General features: G+C 42.2%; 1 protein-coding gene across 1 annotated transcript; it reads left to right on the forward strand.

The window, feature by feature from the left end:
• The first annotated feature begins 1030 nt into the window (after window positions 1–1030).
• LOC129156798 (E3 SUMO-protein ligase ZBED1-like) lies at window positions 1031–5086 on the forward strand. Its single transcript, XM_054736030.2, has 2 exons — window positions 1031–2913; window positions 3083–5086. Exons 1-2 carry the CDS (start codon window positions 2485–2487, stop codon window positions 3317–3319), a joined length of 666 nt encoding a protein of 221 aa, XP_054592005.2. The 5' UTR covers window positions 1031–2484; the 3' UTR covers window positions 3320–5086.
• Window positions 5087–14047: the final 8961 nt, after the last annotated feature.

Below are 14047 nucleotides of genomic sequence, written 5' to 3' on the forward strand. Positions count from 1 at the left end.
TACTCATCCTTCTTGATCTTTTTGCAGCTTTCAACACCATCTCTCACTCAACCCTTCTTAACCGGTTAGCTTCTCTTGGTATCACTCACACTGCTCTCGCCTGGTTCTCCTCCTATCTCACTGGCCGATTTCAGTCTGTTCAATTAAAATCCTTTTCTTCTCACCCTGTTGCGGTTTCTGCCGGTGTTTCCCAGGGCTCTGTCCTTGGACCTCTCTTATTTATCATCTACATTCTTCCACTTGGCCATATCTTTCGCAAATACAAGATAAATTTCCACATCTACGCAGATGACACTCAAATCTATATCTCCTCTCAGCCCGATGCTATCTTCCCTCCAGTCTCCCTATCCACCTGTCTCCTTGAGATACAATCGTGGTTCTCTTCAAACTTCCTGAAACTCAACAGCAATAAAACCGAAATTCTACTCATAGGCAAACCCTCCACGCTGAACATATCCCCCAGCATATCAGTTAACATAGATAATTCCTCCATCCTTCCTTCCCCCCATGTAAAGAGTCTTGGAGTCATCCTTGACAGCACTTTATCATTCAAAGCCCACATCAACAACATCATTTGCTCAGCCTACTTTCATTTACGCAACATCAACCGACTCCGTCCCTCTCTCACTCCTCATGCTACAGCCATCCTTGTACACAGCCTAGTCACTTCTAGGACTGACTACTGTAACTCTCTCCTTTTTGGTCTCCCCTATAAATCCCTCCATCGGCTCCAACTTGTCCAAAATGCTGCTGCACGGATCATCACTCGTACCCCCTATAGATATCACATCAGCCCTGTTCTTCAGCGTCTCCACTGGCTGCCTACTGAACACAGAATCTCATTCAAAATCCTGCTTCTCACCTACAAACGTATCCACTGTCTCACCCCTCCTTACCTCTCCGATCTCATCCATGTTGCTGTCCCATCTCGCTCCCTCAGGTCTTCCTCTGCCATTCACCTTGTGGTTCCTCCTGCTCATCTCCTCACCATTGGAAACAGAGCTTTCAGTCGCTCCACTCCTCGATTCTGGAACTCACTTCCTCCTGACATTCGAAACACTGACTCCCTCCTCTCATTCAAATCCAAACTCAAAACTCACCTGTTCAACCTGGCTTACACTCTCTAGCCCACAAACCCTTTACTCTGTAATTTATATCATACTTTTTGTAATTCTATTGTTTAAATTACCTTATTCTTATTTGTGTGTAAGTTTTAACATGTTTTGTGAGGTGACCTTGGGTTTTGAAAGGCGCCTATAAATTAAATGCATTATTATTATTATTATTATTATTAACACCGTAGCTAATGTGGGATTCAAGAAACTTGTCGAGACTTTAGATAAAAGGTACGACTTGCCATCTCGAAATCATTTCAGTCGAGTGTGTCTCCCAGCTCTTTATGAGTGTCACCAGGGCGTTCTAAAGGACCTTGCTAATGCTAAATATTTCGTCACCACTACCGACCTGTGGTCAAGCCAAACAATGGAACCGTATATAAGCCTCACGGTTCATTTTATAGATGCCGATTTCAACATGGAAACTAGATGTCTACAGACGTCTTATTTCCCAGAGGATCACACAGGGCAGAACATCGCTGCTGGACTGAGACAAGCGATAGCTGCTTGGAACCTAGATGAGGGGAAACTCATCTGCATGACCACAGACAACGCCCGCAACGTAACACTGGCTGCTCAACTCAACGGCTGGATGAGGCTTCAGTGCTTCGGACACAGACTCCATTTGGCCATAGGTAAGCTGGATATGATTTACGGATGTAATTGTTAGAATTTAATGACAAATTACCATACAGTGTTTGCAACCTCAGGCTATGCATGTCTAAAAAAACCTTTATGAAAATGCAGAGGCCATCACATTTTTATTGTTTAATTGTTTACAGTCATTACCTACCTTTTATTTTTCCCACATAAGTTTGATATTTGAGATTTTGATTCATGAGTGATATAACTTGCTTTGACATTTGATTCATTCTTTAACTAAAGGCCAGTAGTTTAAGTAGGTGGAAAAGAGTTCTTTATATTTAGTCTGTTTATTTTTATACAGTGTATTTTTGTACTTTTCAGTTGAACTTTGTATCTCAAGACAAAGTTACTGTTTGTTTAGTAATTTATTTATTCAAAATGAATCCGTTATGAATTAATTATATGAATGAATACGTAATCTGAAAGATATTCTTTCTCTCTCACACACACAAATGATAGTCCTATCTGTGGATTGGATTATATATATACATTATAACAAATAAATTAAAATTAATATCTTAACAGAATGTTCTTTTTTTCCCAATCACAGAGAGAGCCATGAAAGATGCTAGGATTGATCGGGCAATTGGGGTCTGCAAGAAGGTGTTCAGCACCTTCTCCTACAGTTGGAAAAAGAAGAAGGAGCTGGCCAAGGCGCAGAAGGCCCTGAGTCTGCCTGAACACTCACTAAAGACTGAGTGTCCAACAAGATGGGGTTCGAGTCATGCAATGGTTTCCAGAGTCCTCGAGCAGCAGAAGGCTATTGCCCAGGTCCTCTCTCAAGACAGGGGAACCCGGCACTTCATCCCCACATGGCAGGACATTGATGTCCTTGAGCAAGACCCTGGGCCCTCTGGTTGATTTCACCGATGCTCTTTCTGGTGAAAAATATGTGAGTGTGTCCTTGGTGAAACCATCACTACATCTCTTCAATAAGTCAATCCTGGCAGACCAAAATGATGACACAGATCTTTCCAAATCAATCAAGAAAAAAATTCTGGACAACCTAAATGAAAAATACAATGACCCACCAACCCAGGAGCTGCTAGACATTGCCACTGCCCTAAACCCGAGGTTCAAGATGAAGTACAGCAGTGAAGTCAGCCAGGAGTCAGTGAAAGCGAGATTGACAAGAGAGATGAAGGAGATGACGGTAATAATTCTATTCTATTCTAATATAAATTATAATATACATTTATTCAGTTTGTGTGTAGTAAAATCATAATTTAATTTGAAGCTTTAATGTTAAAATCATAGTTGTACTACACAGACAAAACATGTTTTTTTCTTTCACACTCTGACCTCTAATTTTTCCCTTAAAGGAGACTCCAGTGATGCAGATGCCTGCTGAATCTGATGACCCAAAAGAAGCAAAGAAGAAGAGGAGGAAGAAGGGCCTCGGCAGTTTCTTCAAGGTCCCTGAGGACACTTCTCCAGGTGGTGCAGGGCCTGCTTTGCATCCAGATGAGGCCATAGCCTCACGCCGGGGACACACCGGCCGCGGAAGCGCAGCGAAGCGCTGCAAAAATGGGACCGCCTTCATTCGGCGCCCTTGTTAAGCTATTCTATAGACCACATGGGCCGCCGAAGCGCCACGAATTGCCTCGCGCCGGCGCTCCAGCCCACGCCTTGCAGTGATCATTTCGGCATTGGCTCTATTTTTTTCGCGAGCCGCGAGTGAATCGCGTCAATTCTGGCAGGAAGTCAAACCTAGACATAAGAGGCAGGCCGGTAAAGTTAACAAAATAAAACATTTCAAAATAAAATTCCACAAAAGTCAAATGTGTTCGTAATCAGACACTGCAGAAAACACACACACACACATTGAACTTGTGTGCGTGTGTGACCACGTGAAGGGGTGTGTGGTTTTGGGTGTCTTTTCACCGGAGCAAACAGGACAGAGAGGCAGAAAGTCTGAGGCAAGCAGTTAAGATGGATGACTTTAAATTAATTATGGGAGTTGAGAAACACAAGGAGCTGTACACCCCCCCGAAAAACTTGGTTATTTAAGTACCCATTTTGGAGGAAACTGCTAGGATACAGCTGCAGAATTGGAGCGGGTTCCAAGAGATTCAACTGGCAGAAACGACTCATACCATAGGTACACACACACACACACACACACACACACACACACACACACACACACACACACACACACACACACACACACACACACACACACACACACACGTAGAGGAAAAGAGCTGAGAAAAGGCAGAGGAAATGGAGGACACCAAGTGTCTCGTCTCGTCTCGTCTTCCTCCGCTTATCCGGGTCCGGGTCGCGGGGGCAGCATCCCAACTAGGGAGCTCCAGGCCGTCCTCTCCCCGGCCTTGTCCACCAGCTCCTCCGGCAGGACCCCAAGGCGTTCCCGGACCAGATTGGAGATGTAACCTCTCCAACGTGTCCTGGGTCGACCCGGGGGCCTTCTGCCGGCAGGACATGCCCGAAACACCTCCCCGGGGAGGCGTCCAGGAGGCATCCTGACCAGATGCCCAAACCACCTCAACTGGCTCCACCAAGTGTTTAAAAGAAAAACTACAGCTGAGCCGAGGCGTGCCTCGACTGGGGCGCATCTGATCTGAACTGAGGAGCGGCGAGCAGTGGCCGAATTTCGTGAGCGATTCGCTTCTCGGGGCTTTGCAGCGCTTCCACGGCCGGTGTGTCCCCGGCATTAGAGCTGCAGGCCTACCTCCAGGCAGCGACTCTTGACACTGAGGAAGACCCCCTGGAGTGGTGGAAGCAATCCCCGAAGCTCTTTCCAAAGTTGTTCCTCCTTGCGAAGAAATATCTTTGCATCCCAGCCACAAGTGCCTCTTCGGAACGGGTCTTCAGCACAGGTGGCAATATTGTCACCTGTCTGCGTGCATCTCTGACGCCAGATCATGTCAATAGGCTTGTCTTTCTGGCTAAAAACCTTACATAAAGAAAGAGTGTAAAAGTAAAGGACTTGAGCATGCACATTTGTTTTCTATTTTAGTTTTTAAAGATCAGTAGTTTAAGTCGTGGAATTAATTTCATGGCTAAATGTTCTTTATATTTATTCTATTTTCATACACTGTACTTTTCAGTTGTTGTTGCACTTTATATTTTATATTTCAAGACAAAGTTACTATTTGAGTCCTTTATTATGTATACAGAATTGTTTACAATCAGTGGTGCCTTACTGGATTTTCTTTCCCAGGTACCACACACTAAGATTTACATACCTCAAAGTAACGTGTGATGTTTGACCTTGATTCATGAAGGATGACTGAAAATAAATAGCTTTTACATTTCATTTTTTTTTTACTATTGAAAGTAGTTTCAGTAGGTTGTGGAAGTTCATGGCAAAATGTTCTTTATATATATATATATATTCTATTTTAATACAGTGTGTTTTTGTACATTTCAGTTGTTGTTGCACTTTACACAAAGTTACACTTTTAGTTTGGGAGAATTGAAAGTCAGTTTTGCTAAATGTCTGTAAAGCTACAGATGATAAATGTAAAAAAGTCAATGTTATGTTCAATAGATGACTTTAATCAAAGTTACTGAATAATTGTGTTAAATAATCGAGATATCAATTTCATTCAAAATAATCGTGGTTATCATTTGCCATAATCGTGCAGCCCTAACCCCTTAAGAAACTCGGTCTTGATATCTCAGTATTATCAAATCATCGACCTATTTCTACGCTGCTATGTCTTTCTAAGGTTCTTGAGAAATAACAAGTTTAAGAAGTTTTTCAATCAGCTTTTAGAGCAAATCATAGTACTGAAACTGTGCTTGTGAGAGTGTTCAATGATATTTACCAATATACTGATGTGGGTGACAGTCTTTTATTACTCTTAGATCTGACCGCTGCTTTTAGGGGGCATCTTTAGGAAATATGAGCTTGACTTCCATCTTTATGCTGATGACTGTCAGGTCTATGCTCCTGTTAAAGCTAAGGATTTAGATCTGAGTTGTCTTCGTGAGGTTAATAATTGTGGATGGGTTGTAATTTTCTCCAGATTAATGAGTCTAAGACTGAGTTTATTATGTTTGCACCAAGTGGTGCTCCTGTAGTTACTCAGTCCCATATGATGCAAAGGATGTTGTGTCTAATTTGGGTGTTAAGAATGATTCTCAGCTTAAATTTGATGTTCAAGTCAATAATGTGGTTCAAGTATGCTTTTTTCACCTAAAGAATCTTTAAAAGTCTTTTTGATGAGGAATCGTTTTGAGAAGCTTATTCACGCATTTAATGCATTTTTGTTAAGACTACTGAAATAGTCTTTACTTGGGTGTTGATCATGGATGTAGCCCGTCTGCTAGGCTGCAGCCTGTCTTTAGACTGGCACTTCTCGATTTTATCATATCAGTCCAGTTGTTGCCTCTCTGCATTGGATCCCAGTTCAGTTCTGTGTTGAATTTAAGATTTTGGTTCTATACCATACCATACCACCTTTATTTATATAGCACTTTAAAAACACAGCCATACGGCTGACCAAAGTGCTGAACAGTCGCACAATAATAGAGATAAAAACATAAAACAGTACTATAAAATACAGCCAACAATAAAAAAAGTAAAAAAAAAAAAAAAAAAAAAACAAGGGTAAAATAGTGTGTCTTTAATCTAGACTTAAAATCTGCCAAGGAGGATGCCAGTCGAAATGTGACTGGAAGTTCGTTCCACAGTTTAGGACCGGCAGCAGAGAAAGCTCTTTGGCCGCATGATTTATAACATGCTTTTAGGACCTCAAGGAGCAACAGGCTGGAGGACCTGAATGTTGTTCTGGTCTACAAATGTTTAAATGGCCTTGCTCCTAGCTCTTTATCTGGAATTCTAGTGCCATATGTCCCATTTTGTGGATTAAGGTCAGCTGACCAAGTGAGCAGAATTAACTGTCATCACAAGCTGCTGATCTAGCAGCATGATGCTCATTATTTTATGGGTTACAGACGAGTGTTGATGCTCTGTGTATTTATTTCTGCAGCGAGCCTTACAATCTCACTTCTTTCCACCCACAGTTTCTTCTTAAAACACGTATTACATTTACCGTTTTGACGCATTTTAATGAGCTTCCTCTGCGCCGTGATTTCATTGTAGGATACAAACTTTACAGCACTCTCATGGAGTAAAGGTTCGGCAGATATGTTTGTTTACATTTTTGCCCCGTCTACAGTGTTAGGGAAAGGAAGGGAGGGGCTGACGCGATGCTGCTTACAGAGTATCTCTAGGCTCCACAGTAGTAGCAACGGACGGCTGGTTTGACCGGCTCTGAGAGGTGTTAAGCAGAATTTGCAAATAGCGTTTTTTTTCCCTTCTACCAATCGCATAGTGATGTCTGGACTTAAAAGCAACTCATTAGATTCATAGTTATTTGTTAAAGTAATGCATTACCATAAATAGTAATGTGTTTACCAACATTTGTAATGTATATTACTGATTGCAAAAACACCCCTAGGTCTTTTGTCTTGTCTTTTTACTGAATATTTTTCTTTTATATATTTCTGCTTGGTTCACTGCAGTTTCAAGGAAGAGAGAAGAGACGGATGAGAAACCTCTGCTCTTACATTTCCACAACCATCAAATGAAAGACGGAGGTGTCCCAACCAGCAGCTTAGCTGGGCAGATGGCAGCAAAAGTTGGTGGAGGAGCAGAAACTATCAAGAACCTAGATCTGGACCCTAATGAAAAGACATCCAATTCTTCAGAGATTGAAGTTAGTGGAGAAGATGAAGATGATGTGAATCTAGACTCTGAGCGTTCATACTCTGGGCCTGAAACTGGAAACGGAGACCATGGCTGTAATGAGAACAAGTCTTCAGAGTCAGATATTAAGACAGTCAGCAAATCATTTAGCTGCCCTGTGTGTGGTATACGGTTCCTCCACAAGTGGTTTCTTCAGGAACATGTGAGAGTGACAAGTCATTCAGCAGTGAAGTCTTCAGAGTGTTTGGTTAATACAAAATGTGTGAAAGAGAAGCAACATGGAGGGTCATGTAGAAAAGTCCAAAAACAACCAAAATCATTTAGTTGTGATGACTGTGGAAAAAGATTTGGCCAAAAGTCCAAATTAACCTATCATATGAAAGGCCACACCGGGGATAAGCCTTTTGCCTGTAAGCTCTGTGGATACAGATGTACCAAAAAGGCAAGTTTAAACACACACATGAGAGTCCACACAGGTGAGAAGCCTTTTGCCTGTGAGCTCTGTGGATACAGATGTACCAAAAAGTCAAATTTAAATGATCACATGAGAGTCCACACAGGAGAGAAGCCTTTTGCCTGTGAGCTCTGTGGATACAGATTTACCCAAAAGTCAAATTTAAATGATCACATGAAAGTCCACACAGGACAGAAGCCTTTTGCCTGTGAGCTCTGTGGATACAGATGTACCCATAAGGCAAGTTTAAACACACACATGAGAGTCCACACAGGAGAGAAGCCTTTTGCCTGTGAGCTCTGTGGATACAGATGTACCAAAAACTCACATTTAAATGATCACATAAGAGTCCACACAGGAGAGAAGCCTTTTGCCTGTGAGCTCTGTGGATACAGATGTACCCAAAAGTCAAATTTAACCAAACACATGAGAGTCCACACAGGAGAGAAGCCTTTTGCCTGTGAGCTCTGTGCATACAGATGTACCAAAAAGTCACATTTAAATGATCACATGAGAGTCCACACAGGAGAGAAGCCTTTTGCCTGTGAGCTCTGTGGATACAGATATACCAAAAAGGCAAGTTTAAACTATCACATGAGTGTCCACACAGGAGAGAAGCCTTTTGCCTTTGAGCTCTGTGGATACAGATTTACCCAAAAGTCAAATTTAAATGATCACATGAAAGTCCACACAGGACAGAAGCCTTTTGCCTGTGAGCTCTGTGGATACAGATGTACCCATAAGGCAAGTTTAAACACACACATGAGAGTCCACACAGGAGAGAAGCCTTTTGCCTGTGAGCTCTGTGGATACAGATGTACCAAAAAGTCACATTTAAATGATCACATAAGAGTCCACACAGGAAAGAAGCCTTTTGCCTGTGAGCTCTGTGGATACAGATGTACCCAAAAGTCAAATTTAACCAAACACATGAGAGTCCACACAGGAGAGAAGCCTTTTGCCTGTGAGCTCTGTGCATACAGATGTACCAAAAAGTCACATTTAAATGATCACATGAGAGTCCACACAGGAGAGAAGCCTTTTGCCTGTGAGCTCTGTGGATACAGATATACCAAAAAGGCAAGTTTAAACTATCACATGAGTGTCCACACAGGAGATAAGCCTTTTGCCTGTGAGCTCTGTGGATACAGATGTACCCAAAAGGCAAGTTTAAACTATCACATGAGTGTCCACACAGGAGATAAGCCTTTTGGCTGTGAGCTCTGTGCATACAGATGTACCAAAAAGTCAATTTTAAATGATCACATGAAAGTCCACACAGGAGAGAAGCCTTTTTCCTGTGAGGTCTGTGTATACAGATGTACCAAAAAGGCAAGTTTAAACACACACATGAGAGTCCACACAGGAGAGAAGCCTTTTGCCTGTGAGCTCTGTGGATACAGATGTACCAAAAAGTCAAATTTAAATGATCACATGAGAGTCCACACAGGAGAGAAGCCTTTTGCCTGTGAGCTCTGTGGATACAGATGTACCCAAAAGGCAAGTTTAAACACACACATGAGAGTCCACACAGGAGAGAAGCCTTTTGCCTGTGAGCTCTGTGGATACAGATGTACCCAAAAGGCAAGTTTAAACAAACACATGAGTGTCCACACAGGAGAGAAGCCTTTTGCCTGTGAGCTATGTGGATACAGCTGTACCCAAAAGGCAAGTTTAAACAAACACATGAGAGTCCACACAGGAGAGAAGCCTTTTGCTTGTGAGCTCTGTGGATACAGATGTAACCATAAAGCAAGTTTAAACACACACATGAAAGTCCACACAGGAGAGAAGCCATTTGCCTGTGAGCTGTGTGGACAAAGATTTAACCGAAAGGCAAATTTAAAAAGACATACGAGCATCCACAAAAGGCTTGAGGGATTTATTTAACAACAGTACTTCCAAATGTACTATTTAGTTTTTTTACAACCTTAATATTAGTCTTGTACCTCTGCTCAACTATCTTTGTGCAAGTCCATACTCGGCCCTTGAGCCACCTCCCCTTTTCATTTTCATTTCCAAATCTCCTTTGTTTTTTAAACTCAGACCTTAACCAAACATTTGAGATGTTCATTCATGAATTCTGAAAACAAAAAAAAATTACTTAAAGATTAAGAAAAAACTGTTATTCCCTCCTGTATTTAAGAAACAGACAATATAACAGGCACATGATTGTTTTAGTACATAACCCACTGCAATTTAAAGCTGTTAGATACCAGTGACGTCTGCTTTAAACAATTTATCTGTATATAAAGTAATAGCGTACAATGTTGTAATAACTGCAGCTTAAAAATAATGTGTCTTTATTCATTTGGAGCCCTTAAGAAGAAATCCCACCTTAAAGGCTGTGGAGAGACAGCTGGGTCTGTTGTCAAGAAGTCATAAATTACAAGCAGCTCTGTGGAGACTCCATTCTCCAACATTAGCATTTTGCTATTCTAAGCAGGCTTACCCCTGCTTTCCACAGGAGCCGTCAGCAGCACGTTACTGCAGCAGCACGTCATTGCTGCTGATAGGAACCGCTGTGGTCAACAGAACCTTTTCCACCGGAGCCATCAGCAGCGCGAATCGTGCACGTCTCAGGAGCAGCATGTAGCGGCCCTTACGCGCCGGTTCTATTGTCTATGCGCAACGCTTCTGAAACGGGTCAAGTTCGACATTTTTGGGGAAGGAAAGACAGGAAATTGGACGCGGAAACGGAGCGAAGCTCCCGAGATTTTCAGAATAAAGAAATGTACTGCCTTCCGGTAGCTTTACTTTTAAAAAATGTTACTAACTGTGCGGCCCCGTGAGAAGTTATCACCTAGCTAGCGATCTCCTTTGTTTTTCAGGTCCGTATTGGCGATTATAAAACGGACAGAACATTAGGGCTGTAGCGAAGCCTCGACGACATCGACGGCTCGATTCTAAAAATTTGTCGACGTCAGATCCGGAAGTTGACGCACCGCGTCCACTTGTTGCATCCCCAGGAAATTGTAAATAGAGGAGGAAACTGCCCGTTTTTCCTCTAGTTCGCCCGCTTCTCCGCCTTCACTAACATCTCCGCCAAATAGTGAAGACCCGGAACAATGTCCGTCCACTACTAGATTATTTTCCTGTGTTTCCCACCTTCATCTCCCGGCAACGGACAACAACTTCCGGGGTCAGATGCGCTGCTTCGTCGTTACCGCAGATGTAGGACATTACCGGGAGCATTTCTCCATTAAGGAGCTTCTTTCAGACATTCGGAAAGCTGTTTTGGTGGTAGCAGTCTCTCCTCTGTGCTGGTCTGTTTGCTGCTGGGTGTTTTTGTTTTATTTAAACTTGGTAACTTGAACTTAATGTTGGTAAAGCTACTGTTAGCATTTTCGCTAACAGCTTCTTGCGTTAGGATAAGTTGTTACGTTTTGGTTTAGAGTTCATCTTTTTTGTGGTGCAGATCTCCCTTTTATTACATTTAGAGTGTTGTGGGTTTTCGGTTTAGTGTAAATTATCATCTTGAGTTTGGTTTAACCACCCAGTTTAGTGTTTTGACTTTTGGAGATCCTTATTTTGGTCAAGAACCCAGTAATCTTTGCCCAGTGGGACATCCCAGGTTATTTGTACTTTTGTTTTAATTCCCCACAGACAGAATTAGTTTTATTATTCCCAACCTGTGGATGGAAAGATTTATGTTTTTTTTTGTAAATAAACCTGATCATCATTTTAACTTTTAAATCCCGTTATTGTCCCTTCCTTTTTGCACACGAGCCAAACTCCCCAGGAAGGGTCGTAACACCACTCGCCTCACGCACATAAGTGACCCAAACAAAACAGCATGGAGACACTCCACCTCTCAGGCAGCAGCCTGCACTCCCAAGTTCTACACATCACCAGAACATAACCAACCGCAACAGAATAAAAGCAGTGTTATACAAAATGGGAGGCATGTAGTGTTTATTCTCCTACAGTACCAGTTTATCAATTTTTTAGGAATTTATTTGAGATTTTCTGTTTTTTTATTTATTGTGCAATAGAAAAATAATCATTAGATTAATTTTCTAAATAGTCATTAGAATAGTCGACTATTCGATAAAATAATCAGAATAATCGTTTTAAAAATAATCGTTTACCCCCAGCCCTACAGAACATAAAACACAACCCTTTTGGAGCCATGTTGTAGTTTTCTCCTTCTTGCTGTTGTTTACTGACGAAGTCACTCGTGTGACTTCGTGCTCTTTCGGTGACAGCTGCTCCCCTGCTGCTTCGCGTCTTGTGGGAAGGGCCAAGCAGCAGCTCACGGCAGCAAGACGTACTGCTGCAGTAACGTGCTGCTGACGGCTCCGGTGGAAAGAAGGGCTTAGGAGTGTGCCTGTACCAGAATTTTTAGAGATGCTGTTGCAGAGTTATAAGCAGTGAACAGATGCTGGAAAGACAGAACCACTTCTGGGCTGCATGGTTCTCCACCGGTGTACCGATGCTTGTATTAACATGGACTAGATTGTAATAAACCGGTTATCTTTTTTAACTCAAACTTTGCCATAATTGAGTCATAGCACTCCAAGAAACAGCTCAGCATGAAAATTAACCACATTCCCTTTATTTTTGATGACACAACTAATCACTGCTGGTGGACGATTAATCACAGACACTTAGCTTTTCTGCATGCGTTCTGTATTCAGTGTGAACGAGGCTTCACGCCCTCTCTCAGTAGCGCAGCATCGTGCGGTTGTCCGGTTCAGATTTTTTTCATGTAGTTGTGGTTTAGGCTTTTTTTTGCCATTTTCACTGATAAAAGCTGTGGGTTTATTCATTTGTGAATTAATTAAGCAATACAGATCACAGTCCAATGTTTTTGTTTTGTTTTGATTTTTAAGTAAGGTTCAGCAAATGCTGTCGAATCACTGAACGCCATCATCTGGGAAATGAAATATGAACTGTTTCCAAGTACTGCTGTAATGTGCTTGCATACCACTAGGCAGGAAAAAAATATTTGTATATAGCGTCTCTCAAGATAAGCTCACAAGGCGCTTTATAAGAATGACAAAATAAAGTTCTGTTCTTCTGGGTAAAGCAGCAGTTACAGGATGATGGAGATTTCTTTCAATCTGTGATTTTAGCAATTTTTATTTTCTATCCTGTTTAGTTTAATGAGACGTCGTTGTTTCACTAAGATTAAAGTACACTTTGCTTCAGCAATGATCTTTATGTTTCATTATTTGTTTATGTGGTGTTGAGGGCATTCGTTTTGGTGGCCAGAGGATCGGATCTCTGCTTTTTGCAGATGATGTTGTCCTGTTGGCTTCATCAGAACAAGATCTCCGGCTTTTGCTGCGGTTCGCAGCCGAGTGTGAAGCAGCTGGAATGAGAATCATCTCTAAATCTGAGACCATGGTCTTAAATCAGAAAAGGGTAGAATGCCTTCTCCAGGTCACGGACGAGGTCCTGCCTCAAGTGGGGGAGTTCAAGTATCTCAAGGTCTTGTTCACGAGTGAGGGAAAGATGGACCGCGAGATCAATGGGTGGATTGGTGCTGCATCTGCAGTGATGCGGGCGTTGTACCGATCTGTCGTGGTGAAGAGAGAGCTGTGTTGGAAGGCAAAGCTCTCGATTTACCGATCGATCTACGTTCCTCCCCTTACCTATGGTCACGGGCTTTGGGTCGAGATCTCGGATACAAGCAGCTGGAATGAGTTTTCTCCGCAGGGTGGCTGGGCTTTCCCTTAGAGATAGGGTGAGAAGCTCTGTCACCCGGGAGGGGCTCGGAGTAGATCTGCTCCTCCACATCAAGACGAGCCAGTTCAGGTGGCTCGAGCGTCTGATTAGGATAGAAAATGGATGGAAGGATATTTGTTTCTTATTGTAATAAAACTTACTTTGCTGACTGAATCCAGGACTGTTTTCTCTTAAGTTTCTAATAAAATCCCACAACACTACACACGGCTCACACGTTCCTTCTCTAGGTGGTTGTTAGACTGTATCCACTTCCTCTTAACGTTTGCTTATCAAATCACGTTTCTGCAGACAAAGCAATACAAGCATCCATTTTTTTGACATCTGAGTTAGTGGCATTACCTTGACAAAGAGACTTGTGTGTTATGCACTAGAGTTCGTTTAGTTTTGATATTATTCTGCAGTTCATCAAGCTCCTCAGTTGTACAGAAAGTTTAGCTTTGTCCTCGTTTCTCTAGC

The sequence above is a fragment of the Nothobranchius furzeri genome, chromosome 2 (assembly GCF_043380555.1).
Source record: "Nothobranchius furzeri strain GRZ-AD chromosome 2, NfurGRZ-RIMD1, whole genome shotgun sequence".
Taxonomy (NCBI): domain Eukaryota; kingdom Metazoa; phylum Chordata; class Actinopteri; order Cyprinodontiformes; family Nothobranchiidae; genus Nothobranchius; species Nothobranchius furzeri.